Source organism: Diadema setosum, chromosome 16, assembly GCF_964275005.1.
Source record: "Diadema setosum chromosome 16, eeDiaSeto1, whole genome shotgun sequence".
Lineage (NCBI taxonomy): Eukaryota > Metazoa > Echinodermata > Echinoidea > Diadematoida > Diadematidae > Diadema > Diadema setosum.
Window position 1 is genome coordinate 22,993,656 of NC_092700.1, and position 18,890 is coordinate 23,012,545.

The 18,890-nt window shown below is 39.0% G+C and overlaps 1 protein-coding gene across 1 annotated transcript in view; it reads left to right on the forward strand.

Moving 5' to 3' along the window:
* The window catches only part of LOC140239535 (adenylate cyclase type 3-like), a 54,511-nt gene that overhangs the window by 31,991 nt on the left and 3,630 nt on the right, over positions 1-18,890 (forward strand). The window contains exons 4-15 of the mRNA XM_072319370.1: positions 6,242-6,353; positions 6,513-6,640; positions 8,017-8,175; positions 11,485-11,629; positions 12,565-12,678; positions 13,474-13,604; positions 14,041-14,202; positions 14,453-14,657; positions 15,250-15,354; positions 15,956-16,110; positions 16,637-16,721; positions 18,033-18,191. Coding sequence (XP_072175471.1) covers positions 6,242-6,353; positions 6,513-6,640; positions 8,017-8,175; positions 11,485-11,629; positions 12,565-12,678; positions 13,474-13,604; positions 14,041-14,202; positions 14,453-14,657; positions 15,250-15,354; positions 15,956-16,110; positions 16,637-16,721; positions 18,033-18,191 — 1,660 coding nt within the window. The remainder of the gene's footprint in view (positions 1-6,241; positions 6,354-6,512; positions 6,641-8,016; positions 8,176-11,484; positions 11,630-12,564; positions 12,679-13,473; positions 13,605-14,040; positions 14,203-14,452; positions 14,658-15,249; positions 15,355-15,955; positions 16,111-16,636; positions 16,722-18,032; positions 18,192-18,890) is intronic.

An 18,890-nucleotide genomic window follows, 5' to 3' on the forward strand; every position in this document is an offset into this window, starting at 1 on the left:
CATCATCACCACACTCTAAAAACGCAAATGTTGAATCAACATTTAAAAGGGCCGAGGAGTGACAGCATTTTTTGAAGTGTTGCATCCCACTTTTAAAATAACATTTTAAATGTTGAATCTAGCAGGAAAACCAACACTTTCAAAATGTTGTCACTCCTCGGCCCTTATAAATGCTAATTCAACATTTGTGTTTTTAGAGTGCATGATTATGGTAATGATAGTCATTATGGAAAGAAGATGATGATGATGATAAGGAAGAAGGTTAAGAAGCAGAATATACTCTGCTAGAAACAACGAGCAGTCCAATTTATACATTTTGAAGAAAATGAACATAGAGGAACGGATGCCTGAGTGGACAATGCTCACGAAATCACCGCATGCCATTAATTATTGTCGCATGAACTTTTATCGTTGTTTGTGGAACTGTGAAGGGTATAATCGGGCGAAGCCGGTTGAAATCTATGGTAGATATGAGATGAGTTAATAGTCCTTCCTAGCAGCGGTTGATTGCAAGTCTGACAGGACATTTTATTTTCGAACTTTAATGTTTTGCATTATTATTGTAACATTGTGGTGATGTAAACAGACTTGCTGATGAGTATCTCTTCATTAATATAGTACGGTACGGACCACGCAGGGAAATTAACTTTCGTTATGCAACAACTACGTCACAAAATATGTGTTTGCTCCTATCGTTTGCAATAAGCCATCGTGGCTTACATTTTTTTTTCTTGTGATTCAAGTATGTTACGAAAGTCGAAAAATATGAAGACCAAATGTCGAAGGAATTATATCTAAAAACAGCTCTATAGTTGTTGTTACTAGGGTGTGTGTGTGTGTGTGTGTGTGTATGTTTAAGTTGTGATACTTGCCGTCCTTTGTTAACGCGATACCCTTCTTCTTTTTTTTTTCTTGTCAGAACATAGAGATGTGTGAATTTTTTAATCTTTTAATTGTTAAGACCTAAAAACACAATGCTTGATTAAGTATTATCTCATAGACATACTCATAATCTGCGCAGTTTCAAGGACACTCTTCTCTTACAAAAAATAACCAACACGTAAAACAAAAGTAACGTTGGAAGACAGCGCATTTGCCTGTGCAGCTCCCAAAATCTGGAATGATCTACCATTAGAAGTCCGGAAATCCCCAACTCTAGCAGTCTTTAAATCACGACTCAAAGCACATCTTTCCATTAACTGTTCATTATCATTAAGCACATCAGAAGCTTTTGCAGCGCAGAAGAATATATGTCTATAGGTTTTGCGCTCTATAAATTGTATATTATTATTATTATTATCATTATTATTATTATTATTATTATTATTATTATTATATTATTATTATCATTACTATTACTATTATTATTATTATTATTATTATTATTATCATTATTACTATTATTATTATTATTATTATTATTATTAGTATTATTATTATTATTATTATTATTATTATTATTATCAAGTGCGTTGGTAGTTATATGGCTTCTCTCCCCCCCCCCCCCCCCCTTAGTCGCTATCCCTAATGATGTGATATTATACTAAGACGTTTTTCAAGCAGCCTACGTATGGCTTCAATTCTACATTCATTTTAAAACTGGCATGGTACATGTAGTATGAGCTTTTCGCTCCTTATCTTATTCAGAGCGTGTTGTAATGCTTTAAATTGCGGATTTCCACGACCCATAAAGTTCGATGACCACAATAACGACCCTCATTTCGACCGTCCTTCTGCCAAAGTATGCGGGGCGCAGAAGGTCCCAAGAGCCCTTCCATCTGACCTTTTACCAAAAGTTAGCGAAAGTGAGAGTGAGAGAGAAACAGACAGACAGACAGACAGACAGACAAAGAGAGATAGAGAAAGGTAGATGTACGCACTGCCGCGGTCGCCATGCCAACCGGCGGTATATTATGTTCCTCCAGAAGAATCTTCGGCAGCCAGAAGTGCTCCCCTGGCTGTTTGCTTTCCTGTTTGTTGATGCTATTTAGCACGGCCCATAACTCATTACGATCTATAATACATGTCCGTCTCTCCCTCTCTCTTTCCCTCTCTATATATTCTATCTCTCTCTCTCTACATATATATATATATATATATATATATATATATATATTATATATATATATATATATATCCTATCTATCTCTCTCCCTCCTACATTTCTCTATTCTTCTCTCTCTATATATCCTATCGCTCTTCCTCTCTCTATATTTCCTGTCTCTCTTCCTCTCTATATATTCTATCTATCCCACTCTCTCTATATATATTCTAAATATAATACATGTCCGTCTCTCCCTCTCTCTTTCCCTCTCTATATCGCTGTTGTTAGATAGAAAATATAATATATTTTCTATCTCTCTCGGTCTCCCTCTCTCCTCTCCATATCTCGCACTAACAAACAAACACACACACACACACATGCACACACTCAGGCACACAGATAGTTTCTCTCACTCTCGGATCGTTGTTCTCTCTATATCTGTGAATATGATTTTAAGGAATATTCTGTTTCTCTCTTTCACATAATCTTTCTTTCTAACCAACCATTTCCCCCTCCCTCGGACCAAATTCCTCTCTCCCTCCCCTCTCCCCTCCTCCCCTCTCCCTCTGTCTCTCTCTGTCTCTCAATATATCTGATTTATGACTGCATCATAATTATCATTGAAGAAATTTGACCCGCTGAAGGTCTTCGCATCCTTATTTTAACAAGCCAAAGAGATGATTCCTCTTTTCCTTCATTTCATCCTATCATACTTCAAGCAGAATGCGAAGTCCGTGTTTGCTTAATAAACCTCCAAGATGCAGTGTCCACGTCTCTGGAGACCTAATTTGCATCGATTTCGCCTCTCGATTTCGCCTCCTGCGATAATAACCGTGTCTGCCTCGCTGCGACGTTCCGTCTCAAGCCGTCTTGTTTTTATTGTCTGTCGGCGCGAAGCAGCGAAATAATTCAGAGGGTCCTGCTACAGAAAAATGAAAACAAACAAACAAACAAAGATATCAGAGAAACTTCGAAAGATTACTATGTGCGCTGGGGAGAAAAAAACTTGGTTAAGTTTTGGCAAAATGAATTTTGTTGTTGTTGTTGTTGTTGTTGGTTTTGTTCTTGTTTTAAATGAATTCGCATTCAAAATGGATATCGCCCTCTACTGGTCAGTCTTTGTTTTCGAGTCTCCATAGGGCTCGACGAAGCCAAATTTAGTATCAATAGGAAGCTAACACTCTTGATGGTCTGCTGATGAAACCTCTATAAGTTTATTATTGAAAATCAATAGCAATCTCATCATGGGTATGATATACTAAGCCATACTTCTCGCAAGCATCTAAATTATGTGTTTTTTTACGAGTATACCTACCTCCCCCACCCCCTCTCTCTGTCTTCATAACCATGCATTTATGCCAATATGATGTACACCCAGACACAGACAGATAGATAGATAGAGGGATAGATAGATAGATAGATAGATAGATAGATAGATAGATAGATAGGTAGATAGACAGATGGATAGATAGATAGATAGATGGATGGATAGATAGATAGATAGAAAGATAGACAGATAGATGTACAGATAGATAGCTAGATAGACAGACAGACAGACAGATAGATAGACAGACAGATAAATAGACATATAGAAAGATAGATAGATAGATAGATAGATAGATAGATAGATAGATAGATAGATATTAAATGGATAGATAGATAGATAGATAGATAGATAATGATAGATATAGACAGGCAGACAGAGAATCGCACAGTCACTGGCAGCAGAATGTATATCTCAGATTTGAATAGGCTTATAGCCACGTGTTGCAGACTTACTATGGCGTTTCTGTCAGGCAGTCATCATGAATCAAGCCATAATATAGTGGTATCATCCAATTATGACCCCCCCCCCCCCCCTCTTCCTCTCCTCCCTCCCTTCCTGCCCCCTTCTTTCCCCCTCCGCCCTCTCATAGTCTCTCTCCCTACGATATTTCCTTTGGTGTTTCTGTTGTTTGCCTCGCACAATTGAATTCCTCTCGACTACTCCTTCTTAATGTTCGTTATCCTCGCGTGTTGACACTCCTGACAATGGCCTTCCGAAGAAGTCATCTTCATTAGCGGTGTACCTTCTCTTCCAGCCGGTGATAAATTTCATTTCCTCACGAGTCCGCCGCATCATCTTCCAGGGAGAAGATGCAATTATACATCCCGCTGTCCTCTGGAAGGTATCAGTTTATGTTTGGCGCGTCTCGATAAAGGATGGTGGGAGAAAGACGCGGGAGAGAGAGGAGGATTGGAAGATGGGGGGGGGGGGGGCGAGGGGAAGGAGACGGTGTCTATCCCAATGGTATCTTAATAACATCCGCTTGGAGGTCTCATTCCAATATCCGCCCAGATGTTGGTTTGACTTTTTTTGAGGGACCTATATTAATACAAATTAGTCGCCAAGAGCACTCTGTTTATCTGGAGAATGCTGTTCCACTTATATCCTCTTCCCTTTTGATATCCTTTAATTGAGTAAAACAACGCTAGTACTCCTCGCAGCCCCAAAGGCAAAAAGGGATGTGAATGCATTGTCTTTATTTTCATTATCATCATTTTTTCTGGTCGCTGAAGAGATTTCAATTTGGCAACATCTTTAAAAGAGTTCGAAGAACTCCAAACAAAAATTGCTTGAAGCTTCGTACTTGAGGTCAATGATACACAATCGGGAAACACGCATTGCCTCTCATTAACTTCGTAAATCCCGAGGTTTGCTTGCCAGCTATGTTCCCGTAAATTATAGATAATTATGACGAGCTCGTGTGCGTGCCAGCCCGCAACTTTCAATTCTGGCGTTGTAGTTTGCTCATGAGAAGCTAATTAGCTTTCGCCCAGTACATTAACTCGTTTGTTACATCTTCTTCTCTTTCTTTAAGTCACATGATTACTTTTGTTAAGATGCGTCTGTGTTTTTCATTTCTGTCAAGATGAACCAGTCAAATTGATATAATTATTGTCGCAGTTCCATATTGAAAAAAAAAATACAAGGCCCCTTTGTTGTTGTTGTTGTTGTTACTGTTGTTATTCTGTTATTATAATTATATGTTTCAAATTTGTCACGACCTTGTTTGGAATAGCCATTGCCGTTCTACTTGTTAGATGACTTGTCCTGTTGTATGCAACCAAGCAGTGAAATTGCAGTATCTGTGAAAAAAAAAATATTGCCAGCACATTTGCTTGGTCAATGAAATGAACAAAAGAAAGAGAAAAGAAAAGAAAAGAAAACTAAACAAAATAGAGAACCATGGGTGAGTCAGATGTGGAATAAACGCAGAATAAAGCGACCACAGAGGGAGAGAGAGAGAGAATCCACATACCCGCACTTCTGTAGATTTCTAGAGACATGGAGACGTGTTACCGACCGTTTTAACACGTTAGGGACGATCTTTTTTTGCTATAATCTTTATATTGTGCATTGATAGTTAAATGGCTTCTTTTCGGCCCCACCCCATAGTCGTCACTGCTAATAATGTGTAATTACTAAAATATTTTCCCCAAAGAAAAAAAAAAATCCAACGACTTATGGCTTTCATTTAAGATTCATACATGTATGAAGTTTTGCATAATAATTATGTATGAGCCTTTAGCTCCGTATGTGAATCAGAGAATGCTATAATACTCTTAATTGACGAATTTCCATTATCCATTTAGTTCGATGAACACCCTGTAGTGACCCTCATGCGACCATCGTCCTTCTGCCAAAGTATGCGAGACGCAGAAAGTCCCAAGAGCGCTTCCACCTAACCTTTTACCATACACCTGCCAAAGTGTGCATGGTCCAGACTAATTAAGATAGCCTTCAATGGGTCAAAGACATTGTTTACCAGTTTGCAGATGAAACAAAAACCCAGCTTTGAATACAGCTTCAAAATAGTTCTAAAGTGTGAGTTAGGGATAGAAACAACCAATGTAAAAAAAAAAATAACTTGCATAATCAGTGTCAAATATTATATAACTGCATATACAAAATGTAAACAATTTTTTTTTTCTAGAATAAATCGTCTGCAGTTACGGTTCACTGAGAAAAATAGTGATATCTCCTTAGATTCTATAGGCTATATTGCAACATTTTTATTTGGTAGGATGTTTTGTGATACAACTGACCTACGCATATGCATCAAGTGTGATAACTCGAACATTTTTTTAACCGTTATTCTAAATGGGACATAGTACCTTTAACCCCGTGATTTTCTTTTTTGTTCCCCCTCACAGTATTCTCTTCGCCGACATCGTCGGCTTCACGGCGATGTCGTCCAAACTGACGGCCCAGGAACTCGTCAAGACCCTCAACGCCCTCTTCGCCAACTTTGATAAACTCGCCGAGGTAAAACATGCACCCGTTTCCGTCGTTCGAACAACTTACAGATTCCACGATTTCCTAAATGTTGTAACATAATGTATTACGATCATGTTGCTATCTTTTTCTACTACAACACCAATTATGGAGTTATATACTGCATAAATCTTTCTCTCTCCCTCTCAGCGCAACAATCAGCTACGCATCAAAATCCTGGGGGACTGCTACTACTGCATATGCGGTGTGCCCGAACAGCGGGCCGACCACGCCGTGTGCAGCGTCCAGATGGGGCTCGATATGGTCGTCGCCATCGCGTAAGTTGATCTGTTTACGGGTCTGGGGCAATTACCCCCTGGGAAATTACCCCAGTCCCTTCCCCTGACCCTAACCCTAATCCTAACCCTAACCCTAATCCTGAACCCAATCCCTGACCCAAAACTCTAACCCTAAACCTAACCCTAATCCTAATCTTTACTCTAACCTTATCACTAACCAGTATTTAGGGAGGGGGTGGGGGTAGTTGCCCTGATACGCTGTTTACCCCTCCCCACCCGCACACACACACATAGGTATACTAATACTAACACACATATAATTGGAGCCAATGTCAAATCGTATGCATCACATTCATTCAAGAGTTTTCTTTATAAGTGATATTTGCTCATCCTGAAATGGAAGTGTTTTGCCTTCTTTGCAACCATGAAAGTAAAAACATACTTCTCGTATGCTTACAAAACTGTCAATTTTTGTTCTAATAGTACACTTATGTATAAGAAATGTGTGGAAAACGCCATGAAATTGATAATATTGAAAATGAATCACGAAGTATCAACCGAAAAGGGTTCGCCGAAATTAGTTAACTCATATTGCATTCGCAGAACATTCCCGATCGTCACTCTTTTGATCACGGAATATTACAAAACTACTCGATATCCTGGTGAATAGCGCAAGCCGAACAAGTTTCTTGATATATGTTGTAAGCAAATTCCAACTGATGAAAGACGAATTTTGAGTGCTGCCGAGTACTATGCTTTAGCGTTAATCAGAGTATACCAATATATACTTAATAAAGTGGTAGTCATAACGATATTGGTCTCTAGTAGAGGCTGAATTTAAGAGACCGCTCTGTGCGTTTAACATAATACTCCTCTTATTGTCACTCTCTAAATTCTTTATAATTTCATATCGATCTGTTCCTATGGTGGTATTTGATTCTTTTCTTGAATAGCGCTGACCCCTGTAGTAACAATACACTTTTGCTTTACAAAGTGCTTGTCGCTTGGAAACGTGGAAAATTGCGTACTGCCACTTTCTGACATTATAATTTCAGTGCTTCAAAATATCACGAACGAACAGCTATCCTTCTGTACGGTAAAGAGAGTGGTCAGATATATGATGAGTTCGATTGTAAAAACGAGTGAACTCAATTCTTGCTGATTTTAGATATATGAGATGACAGCTTTGCTAAAAAACAAATAAAATTATGTACGATAATATGTACAGAATGATGAAAATGTAGGCCTACAATATCTTTAATCATGATAAATAAAATCAAGAATGTGCCTTGACAGGTTACATGTAAGGTATCACTGGTTATGTTTTATTTTGCTTTATCTGTTGATTATCTTACTTAAAATCTTTTTTTTCTTTTCTCCATCACTTTTTTTTTTTTTTTTTTTTTTTTCGGTAGGGCGGTGAGGAAAAGCACACAGTCGGGCGTCGACATGAGGGTGGGCATACACACAGGGGCCGTGCTGGCAGGCGTCATGGGTCAAAAGCGTTGGCAGTTCGACGTGTGGAGTACCGACGTCGTGTTGGCCAACAACATGGAGTCCGGCGGAATACCAGGGTAGGTTGCATGCGTGTATGTATGTATGTATGTATGTATGTATGTATGTATGTATGTAGGTATGTAGGTATGTATGTTTGTATGTATGTATGTATGTATGTATGTATGAATGTATGTGTGTGTGTTCGCATGCATGTCGCGATAAATAAATGTATTCTCTCATGAGTGTGTGTATGTACAATGTATGTATGTATGTATGTATGTTTGCGTTTATGTTTGTATTTTTGTAGGTTTGTATGTATGTTCGTCATGATGTATGTACATATTTTGTACAGAGAAAGAATTCTACATACCCGGTCAACTGGTCTCTCCTGTGCTTCAAACTCCCCTACTTCCCTGTCTCCTAATAGCCATGGTCTCTTTGTCAACTTCTTTTCAATATCCGACACATTCTCCTCGAAAGAAACATTGGTCTCCTCAGATTATTTCGATGTCTTTCTGGTGGGGTGTCCGCCTCTGGTTCTTGATTCTCCGCAAAGCAGCTCTGCCGAAGATTTCCTTTGTCCTTATCTCGTACAACACCATGTAAATAAACAGTATGAATTTGATACAAATCATGTATCAGCGAAGGAAATTCAACATAATTACAGTATGTTTCCTTTCAGCTTTAAACTTCTGTACTCTGTACATTTTTTATTGTTTCTTTTCAAGGTTTCCAATGATTTTTCTCTTCCTCTTTCTACATACCTATTTATCTCTCTGGCTATGGCTTTGGATATGATTATAATTATATCTGTCTAGCTAGCTATCTAACTATCAGTCTATACTATCTATATGCGTCTTTGTATTTATTTATCTATCTGTCTATCTATCTATCTATCTATCTATCTATCTATCTATCTATCTATCTATCTATCTATCACTATCTATACCTATCTATCTATCTATCTATCTATCTATCTATCTATTTATCTATCTATCTATCTATCTATCTATCTATCTATCTATCTATCTATTTATCTCTCTATCTATCTATCTCTCTATCTATCCCTCTATCACTATCTACCTATCTATCTATCTATCTATCTATCTACCTATCTACCTACCTATCTATCTATCTATCTATCTATCTATCTATCTATCTATCTATCTATCTATGAGCTGGTGTGCTTGTCTGTCTATTTGCCTATCTTTTAGTACTGTACGTACTCCCTTCTGTTTCACCATCTAGCCTGTAGCTGTCGACCTGCAACGCCATATTTATTAACCCATCTATCCAGGTTATCCATTTCTTAATCAAACACAAGTTTTCTGCATACCTAATCATTCGTCTACCAGAGCTGTTCATACAGCTATATGTTTATCCATCTAACAAACTCGTTACAGTTGCCTATATTCTGTATGAGTGAGTGTGTGTGTTTGTATATGTGTGTGTGTGTGATGTCAGATTTTGCTGTTGGTTAAAGCTGTTTTCCAATTCATTGTGATATTGTCTTGGAGCCTTTAATTCAACAAATTGTCCCGGCTGTTTATTACCCAAGACCTAATTGCGCCTGCTCAAACAGAGAGTTAAGTAGACAGTCGTTAATGCTCTACGCTTTCCGATCGCCGAGATAAAATTTTCTCCGCAGAGCATATAGCGAGGGCACTGTTTATCGGGGATTCAATCTTCCGTAACCATGGCTACAGCTCCAGAAAGTACTTGCGCTCATCGCCGTGTACAAAATCACGGCTTTCATTGAACCTCTTCGCAGATCTCATTCTTTCTCTCCCTCGCTTAATTTCGGATCAATCTATCACTATCTATCACGGTGACTCTCCCACCATTTTTATATCCCTCTCCCCACCATTCTTTTTTTCCCCTTCCTTTCCCCCTTTTCTCCCTCTCTTTATCCATTATCCTGTTTTCCATATCTCAGTCACATCAACAGGAAAAGAAAAGTTCTTTGACAGTGTGCAGATGGTGTAGAAAAAGACAACCAGGTTGAGTGCCAAGTTTAAGTCAAGCTCGTGTGCATTGTAACGCGGGCATTTGAAGCAATCGTCAATCTTAATGGACTCGATTGTCACCTAAACAACCTACAACGTCAAAACGTTAATGGCCTCTTACATTTCCCTCCATAAAGCACATCGAGCCACACATGATTATACGAAATCATAGGGAGCACAATTAACTAACTACCTTTGAAAAAGAACGGTGTTAGAGGAAATCTTACGAACGTTAACCGTCTTTGTAACCTTTGTAGGAACTCGTGGAAGAACACTTAACACCAGAAGTGTTGTATACCATGGGTGAATCGATTGCATTGGTGCTTGTACTTTCTGCCACAAACACCTCAGAGTGTGAACTTCACCCATGCGACTGTTCGTTTACATCAAACAAAACATGTCCTATCCTAATGGGCACCTGCCCTCGGCTACCCGTTTATTGTTTGATGTTTCAAAACGCTGCAAAACTGGAAAAACCTCGCAGGGCGCTTTTGGGGAGACTCAAGTACGCCAACTGGTCAATGTGGTCATGCCGTTCATGCATCTCATGAATTGTGCTACCGAGGAAGTCTTTAAGTCGATCTTAGTCTCTCGGATATGAGGAACAGCACACAATACGATTGCAGAAACTCTCGTGAGAAAAAAAAAAATGTCTTATGTAGGAGTCCACCCCCTCCCCCTCCCCCCCCCCCCCCAAAAAAAAAAGAGAGAATGAAGCTCTTTTTGTACATAATTCTACATTAGGGCACATAGCTCGAGCCAGGCGACATTATCCGACTGATAAGTATCACAGCGGAAACCAGGTTCCCAATCCACGTGGGGATGGAATGAATGATATCTGGGCTAATTATTTAATCATTAACCCAGAAAATAATGAGTGGCTTCATCCTTCCCTTTCCCCCTGTGTCTTGTTCCGCTACCCACTTTCCTCTCCCGGCAACAAAAAAGCATTGACAAAGGAAAAACGAGGCGCGCTTGAAACGTCTCTTAATGTGCTTCAGTATGACAGGGCGAACATCACAAGCAAATTATCCTCATTTATGAGAAGTTATGTATCGGTTGTACATTGGCATTACTTTTTTTCTTTTGTATTCTGCTGTCGACTTGACGTACTATGTTCACATTATCAGACCGTGTACAGTTGCAACTTGACCGAGGTGACTTAAACGGAAATAATTGTATTTCTAAAATAAAGTTTGTTCAGAGTTTATATACTCTTGTACTTGTTTGACCTGGTCAGTATTCTTGACGGGCGTATTGCGTTCACACCTGTTGGTAAATATGTCTGTATAATCTATGTTGATGACTGTTTCAATCTCCATGTGAATACAGTATGAATGACCTCTTTTTTCTTCGTTTTCTTCTCGCATAAAAATACAGGCGCGTTCACATTTCTCAGAGCACTTTTGATTGCTTGAACGGTGAGTTTGACGTGGAGCCTGGAGAAGGGGAGACGAGAAGCGATCACATTAAACACGCCGGCATCAAGACGTATCTGATCAAAGTCAATAAGAATCAAAACCAGGTGAGAACCTAGCCTTTTGTCTAGGCCCACTCCCTGTATTTTGATGGCTATACCGGGCGAGTCCAGCCGAGCGCGACAGCGCATCCCACTCGGCTGGGCTCTCTTCACCATACAGCGAGAGGGCCTTGACAAAAGGCTAGGTGAAAACGTGCGAGGAAACTCGTCCTCTCGATGCTCAGCCTCCTGATGCCTCATTCTGTATCACATGAGCACGAGGGTGCAGTGCTCGTAAAAGTCATGCTTAAAGTTTTTTTTTTTTTTTTTCAATCTTAACCCTTTCTGTGCTAGAGACTTTGAACAACGTGCACGATGCTGTGGCGTTTTCTGAGCTAATCGGCATTCAAAGCACTGAAAGGGTTAAGGGTCAACGCTACCTGATTCGTTTAACGGTGGATCTTAATTGGGAATTTATATTGCGCAGTTTCTACGAAGCATTATATACTCAACTGGGCATAACATTATGATATAATTATAAAAAAAAAAACAACAACAAATAAATTCATTGTGATCTAGGCGTGTAAAGGGCAGTTATGGTGTAACGATTAGGATGTAATCCAACGTGTAAGAGGATCACTGGCTAATTCAAGACGTTGTTATACGCAACTGGTACCATAATGCATGGAAGTGAATGAAAATGATGGTAATAATGATGAAAATAATAGACTAAAGAGAGAAAGAGAGGGGAGGGGTACAACAAGGAGCTAGGAAAAGATGTTCTGCTCCCTGGCTCAATTTCACTAGTAGGAGAGACAACGAGGGTAATAATGATGGGAATAATCATACTAATTATCATAATTTATTGGAAGCTATCAAAATATTCATCATCATCGCCATCGTCATTATCATAACGTCTAGTCAGTCTATATTTTTTCCAGTGTGTGTGATTAATCAATTGATTTTTTTTTTCTCTCTCTCTCATTTGTTATGTTCATCAGCCTGCCTCTGGGCTAAGTCTGTCAATGAACAACCACAACGAGGCAACGGAGACGTCGGACGAGCCTGCGTCAGAAAGCATACCGGAAGGTGTGGACAAGATCAAGAAAGATGAGGTACAATAAGCAGCTGCTGCGTGGGTACTCGCTGCGTGCAGCTATCTACCGTGTTGATGTGGTGTATTTTCTTAGCAGGAGTTGAACAGTGGTGTGTGGTGGCGCTGTACAAGCGCAACTGTCATTAAGTGTAAGCTTCGAAAAGGACGCTGTGTTGTATTATGTCATGTTTGCAGGTTGTTGTTGTTTTTTTCCAGCTTGCATGCGTTGATGTTCTTGTCTCTTTCCCTGTCTTCTAGTTTGCATGGTTGTTCGTGTGTCTGTCTGTTTGCAGCTCCATGCAGTATGTTGTAAAAGTTTGAGTTTGAGTTTGAGTTGAGTTATGTAAAAGGATTTTAACGATCTTATTCTCCGTCACTAAACTTCTAAACTAAACTAAACTTCTAAAAGTCTAATTAAAGTTCAGTTGAAAAGAACTGTACAATAATTATTTGCCAGGATGAGAGAGAGAAACAAGATTTAAGTCCTTTCAAATGTGTTTCCAACTTGAGAATTAGTTATAAATTTTAGGGACCAAAAGGCGTTTGAAAACTCTTCAATGGAAAAAACAAGAGATCTGTCATAATGTGCTATTTATTGACTTAAATGATAGCTGTTGGTTTCCTTTTTCTTTGCTTTCTTATTCAGTCTCATGATGAATGAATAGTAAATCGTGAAATGAGATTGTAAGATGTACGATTGTAAGATTTGTGATAAATATAATGCAGCACCAAACCAAAGAAAGGTTTAGCTTCTAGGACTTGTTGAATTAATGCCACTCGTGTGCCTGTGGTTCCATTCCATATCCAACCACAGATGGAGACTGAGATCAAATTCAAGGACAAGGCCAAGACGGTGTCCTTTGAACCGGAAGTGGAAGCTCGGGAGGATCAGAAGGACGAGAATCAGAGATTAGATGAAGCCATTGCTGACAGAGAGAGCAACACGTGAGTGACGTCACCCAGTCAGTCAGGCTGGCTGGTAATATGAAGAATTTTCCCTCACTGAACAGCTCGAAAATCTCTGGAAAAAATAAAGTGTCTGGTGGTTGGTAAACATGAATATGTAAGATTTTTGTAAGGATGTTATACGTTAAACTCAAATGCCTCTCCGATGCAATGACTGAGAGATTAAGTAAAATTCTTTGCTCGGGGTCACTGCAAAGGCAAGAAGAAAAAAAAAATAACTGGGAAGGGGATTTGTAATAATGAATTTGAATAATTATAGCAATGAAATCAGAATGTGGTCACAATTATCCCACACCCCAATTTACTTCCAAGATAAATGAAATTTTACCGCATTTTTATTCTTTTTTTTCCGCCAATGAGGTTTATGAAGTAGCCTAGACTTTTCTAACGAGTTTCGTGATGTTTTCCTTTGCAGAAAACTGAGAGAAAAGACGAAATTCCTCACTCTGCGCTTCAAGGAGAAATCAATGGAAACCCGCTTCCAGCAGGGAAAAGACAGAATGAGCGCTGCTGGTATATCGAGCGCCCTCACCGTTGTCTTCTTTGTCTTCTTCGTTCAGCTTCTAATGTTGCCAAGGTGAGTTTGTGTGTTTGTTTGTTTGTGTGTTTTTTTTTTTTTTTTACATCATTTTTTACCTTTGATCGTAGCAGTTTGATCAAATATTAGTCTGGTTGGTGTCTTTTATTATTTCACTCCGAATTCTTTCTTTTGATTGTTTCCTCCCGTTTCTTGTCTATACTACATTCCGTGCATTCCCACACAGGGCTGTGTTTTAACTTTAATACACCCGTCTCTCATGTCTAACCTTTTCCTGTGCCCACCACAGAACAAGCCTGACATATGCCACATTCTCCGTCTGTGCTGCCGTCCTAGCTATCATCACTTACGTGTCGCTCGCGCCCAGCTTCAAGGCGCACTATCCTTCCATGCTCATCAAATTGGCAACGTTCGTCGAGCGAACGCCCTGGGCGAGAATCACGTGCGCCACGTTCGTGATCACCCTCGCCTCCGCCACCGACATCGTCGATGTGGTATGTGCATAATATCGTAGTTTCTTCTCCTTTTTTTTTCTAGCAGTAATCGAATAGGCCTACCTGCTGCCGACTGCAGGTCTCCAAAGGAAATCCGTCATCCTGATAAAAAAAAAAAATGCAATGACCAATTAATGATCAAAAGCAGTCACCACACATTTTGTCGTTTTATTGTTTGCGGAGGTATTGGGAAAAGGGACAAGTTTGACGTTGATAACTGATGTTTTATTTTGTGTTTGTGTGTATTTAGCGGCCGGCAGCGTCAGGAATGAATTGTGTTCAGGGCAAATATGAGAGAACTCCTAAAAAGCTTAAATGATTTTTGCATTCATTCCAAGTAGTTACCATTTTATATGCGAATAGGTAATGGTAATCATACTGCCTGGGTTTTTTTTTTTTAATGGTTATCTTTTTTTTTTTCAAATGCGTCTTAGTAAATGCTCGTCACTAAATTGTTTTAAAGTCTAAAAGGAAATGAGACTGTAGCTTGACCTTCTTTTACTTTGACAACGCGCAAAGCAGTTTCTAATGTTATGTCACTATTTCTTTTATATCTCGACCTCTCTTTACTTCTTTCGTTTAACCTATATAGCTAACCTGTAAAGATACCCCATACGGCAACGTCACCTTGCTCGATCCGCAAGACGCACGCTGCCTCAACCCACAGTACTTCAACTACATGCTGCTCCTTGTCATGGTGAGATATTGAGTGTATAGTATACGCACAAAGCCTGGTTACCATTGATAGTCATGGAGCAAAAGGCATAGAGTTGTGAGGGAAGGAGTGCAATGATAGGTCAAAACTCGTCTGACTTGATTAAAAAGATATCTCCCCACTCCCCCCTCTCTCTCTTCTATCTATCTATCTATCTATCTATCTATCTATCTATCTATCTATCTGTTTTTGTCTTTCTGTCGACATTGAATTTATCCGTCTATCTCCATGATAATGTCCCCTTTCCCTCTTTATTCTTCTCTTTTTTCCTTTTTTCATCATAATCATCATTATAATCATTATCTATATCGTTGCATTTAAGTGGAACATTACCACGTTACCTCGTCGTATCCGGTTTGAATATTTGTTCCCGTATGATTATGTCTCTAATGCTATTGCAATTTTGTTGTTACTTGTGACATACTGACATTAACTTGTGTACACTACACTGTACACTATATGTATTATGGTTTTGACTATTTACTTGAACAAACAAATAACAACACACATCCCGTGACGTCCGAAGCGCCGCGTGCAATGCTAAGCATCTTTTTCTTCGCTGTTGTTTTTGTTCTGGTGGCAGGCTGTGATCACCACCATGTTTCAGATCACGCACCTCGTCAAGCTCACTCTCACCATCCTCCTCACGGTCTTCTACTGTGTCCTCATGAACGTCATCAAACCCGGGCTCTACAACCGACACGACGATTACCTCGAAGCCATGGTCACCGATAACCAGTAAGGAGGAACATTCGTCACTCGTTTGTGAATTCATGGGTTGACGCAAATTTCTGGCCTGGACTGTCTTCTCGCAAACTGAAAAAAAAAAAAAAAAAAACGAAAGAAAAGAAAACAGAAAGAAAAAAGTGCCGTGCTCACCCACACATTCCGCTTAGGTGACGTGTGCAACTGAGAACAAAATGTTTTGCGTCATGTGTTTCGACTTTGCTCCGATGCATTAGCAATAAGTGCGTCCAAATTGAATCATAGGATATGAATTGGCATGCACAAAGCAGGGATACGGAAACTGCATAGCTCATTACCACATAGTGGGATCTTGATGAATACATAAATAAAAAGCAAATAAGCTAGAGCCAAAATTAGTTGTCATTGCTGTTGCATAGCTTTTTGATATTTTGTTTTATCATTGGTGCAAATGCTCTGCCAAACAGGTCCCCTGTAAGTTAGAACAATTAAAGAAAAGGTTACTGCTCTGACATGATAATAATGTTGTTGTTGTTGCTTTCCCCACTTCCTCATACAGACCATGTAATAGTGTCCAAACTCGGATAGCTAACACCGTTCAGCTGGTCGTGGTAGCAGCCGCTCTCATCTACTTCAACTCTTACGTGAGTATCTTTAAAGGGTGTGTACAGTTCTGGTCGAGGTGAAGATTTAGCTTTTAACGTTTTGCGAGATATTCAGAAACTACTCTATGAGATGTCAAAGAGCATGCAGTTCTAAGGGGTATCAAAAGTTTATTCGATGAGAATCGGTTTTGAAATGGCTGAGATATCCAAAAACAAGGTGAAACAAAGATATCCTAATAAAGTTGTGGCATGTCGCCTTTTATTATTAGCACTTTTTGGGATATCTCAGCCATTTGAAAACCAATTTTCATCAAATAAACGTTGAATCCTTCTTAAAATTTCATGCTTTTCATATTTCATAAGAGGCTTTTCATTATCTCACTTAGGAATGTTCAAAACATGAATCCCTACCTCAACCAGTACTGTACAGTCCCTTTAACTCTCATGTGACAACTTTCAAAATCCTCGCAAAGTGTATTGATTTACATGCCCAGCAAAGAACAAAAAACAAAAAACAAAAACAAAAACAAAAACAAAAACAAACAAAACAAAAAACAAAACAAAAACAAAACAAAAACAAAGACAAACGAGAAATAATAATTACAACAACCTGGCACAAGCTAAATTTTATGTCATTTTCCATGATGCGACAATATGGTCCACCCTAGGCTTGTTAAGTATTTTATTTTTCTTCTCTGCCTCTGAATTTCCATTCTTAATTGTCAACCATTCTAACCGTTCATGCCATTTTACCATGAAAATGGAAAATGAATTCAATTCAATTCAATTTAATCTATAGCGGGTCACTAACTTGAGTTGTCGTTTGACCACCATTGTAAGCCTATGCTTGAACAAGGTGGCAGCCTTTTAGCGAATATACATTTAACTTGTCATGAACCAATATGAAGAAGAAACAGTGCAGAAAACTAGAAAAATAGCTTGAGAAAGAATGAAGAGAAGGGGAGGTAACACAAAACAGTGTTGTGAACCGAAGCATTGTTTACACTGCATTCGAAAGTATTTACATGTTTGTTGAGTGAACTGCGTAATGCAACGCAAACGGACAAAAATGACAAATAATCAAAATGGGACATAAAGTCAAAACGTTGTAGAAGACCAAAGATTTTTTCCCTTTTCAAGACAGATCGAAACGACACCACGCAGTTTATATAAGTAACTGTTGATGATGTAATGGCTTTACAGATTTGTCATCGACCTACACGAGAATGTACTACTTGAATAAGTTATATTCTTATATATAACACTGAAATGTCGTATACAACATGACGCTAATTATTATACTCCGCATACTTCGGATAGTTATACTTTGGATGATTATACTCCGCACAGCTGGAGGTCACGTCCAGACTTCTCTTCTACTGGAAGACGGAAGCCAAGGAACAGAAGGAGGAGGTGGGTCGGATGCGGGTTAAGAACGAGAACCTCGTGCTCAACATCATGCCCGAACACGTGGCCAAGCACTTCCTTGGAAGCAGAAAGAGTGATGAGGTACTTTGCTTACTTTCTTACTTAAAGGGATAGTACAGTTTCGGTAAGGATGGGTCCTCATGGTTTTCAATGTTTTTTGATGATTTTTTTTTTTAATAATGAGAAACCTCTTATGAAATATGAAAGAGCATTTATTTTTTTAGAGAAATTCAAAGTTTATTTGATTAATTCTTTTTTGTTTTGTTTTTTGTTTCAAAAATTAAGTTTTTGAAATGGCTGAGAAAACCAGAACAAAGGGATCCTGATAAAAGGTGGGACCCACTTTTTACTAGTACAAGCTTCTCTAGGATCGCTTTGTTTTACTTTATTTTTGGACATCTCAGCCATTTCAAAACCAATTTTCATCAAATAAACTTTGAATTCCCTCTTAGAATCATATGCTCTTTAACATTTCATAAAGTAGTTTCTAAGTATCGTGCAAAAAGTTAGAGACGGACTCCTCACCTCAACCAATACTATACTATCCCGTTAACCCTTCCTTTGCCGGAGATTTTGATCACTGTGTACAACGCTGTGGGGTTTTCTGTGTCCATCGGCTCTCAAAGCACACAATGTGTTAATTTGATGGCGGCTTCCTACTTCGCCTCGTCCTCTTTAACTTGGTCCACATTTGAATTTGACGTCATGTTCTTGCGTCGTTTTTGTGCAAATTGATGCTCATCGAATACGGTCCAGTTTTACAACGCCGGGATCCACAAA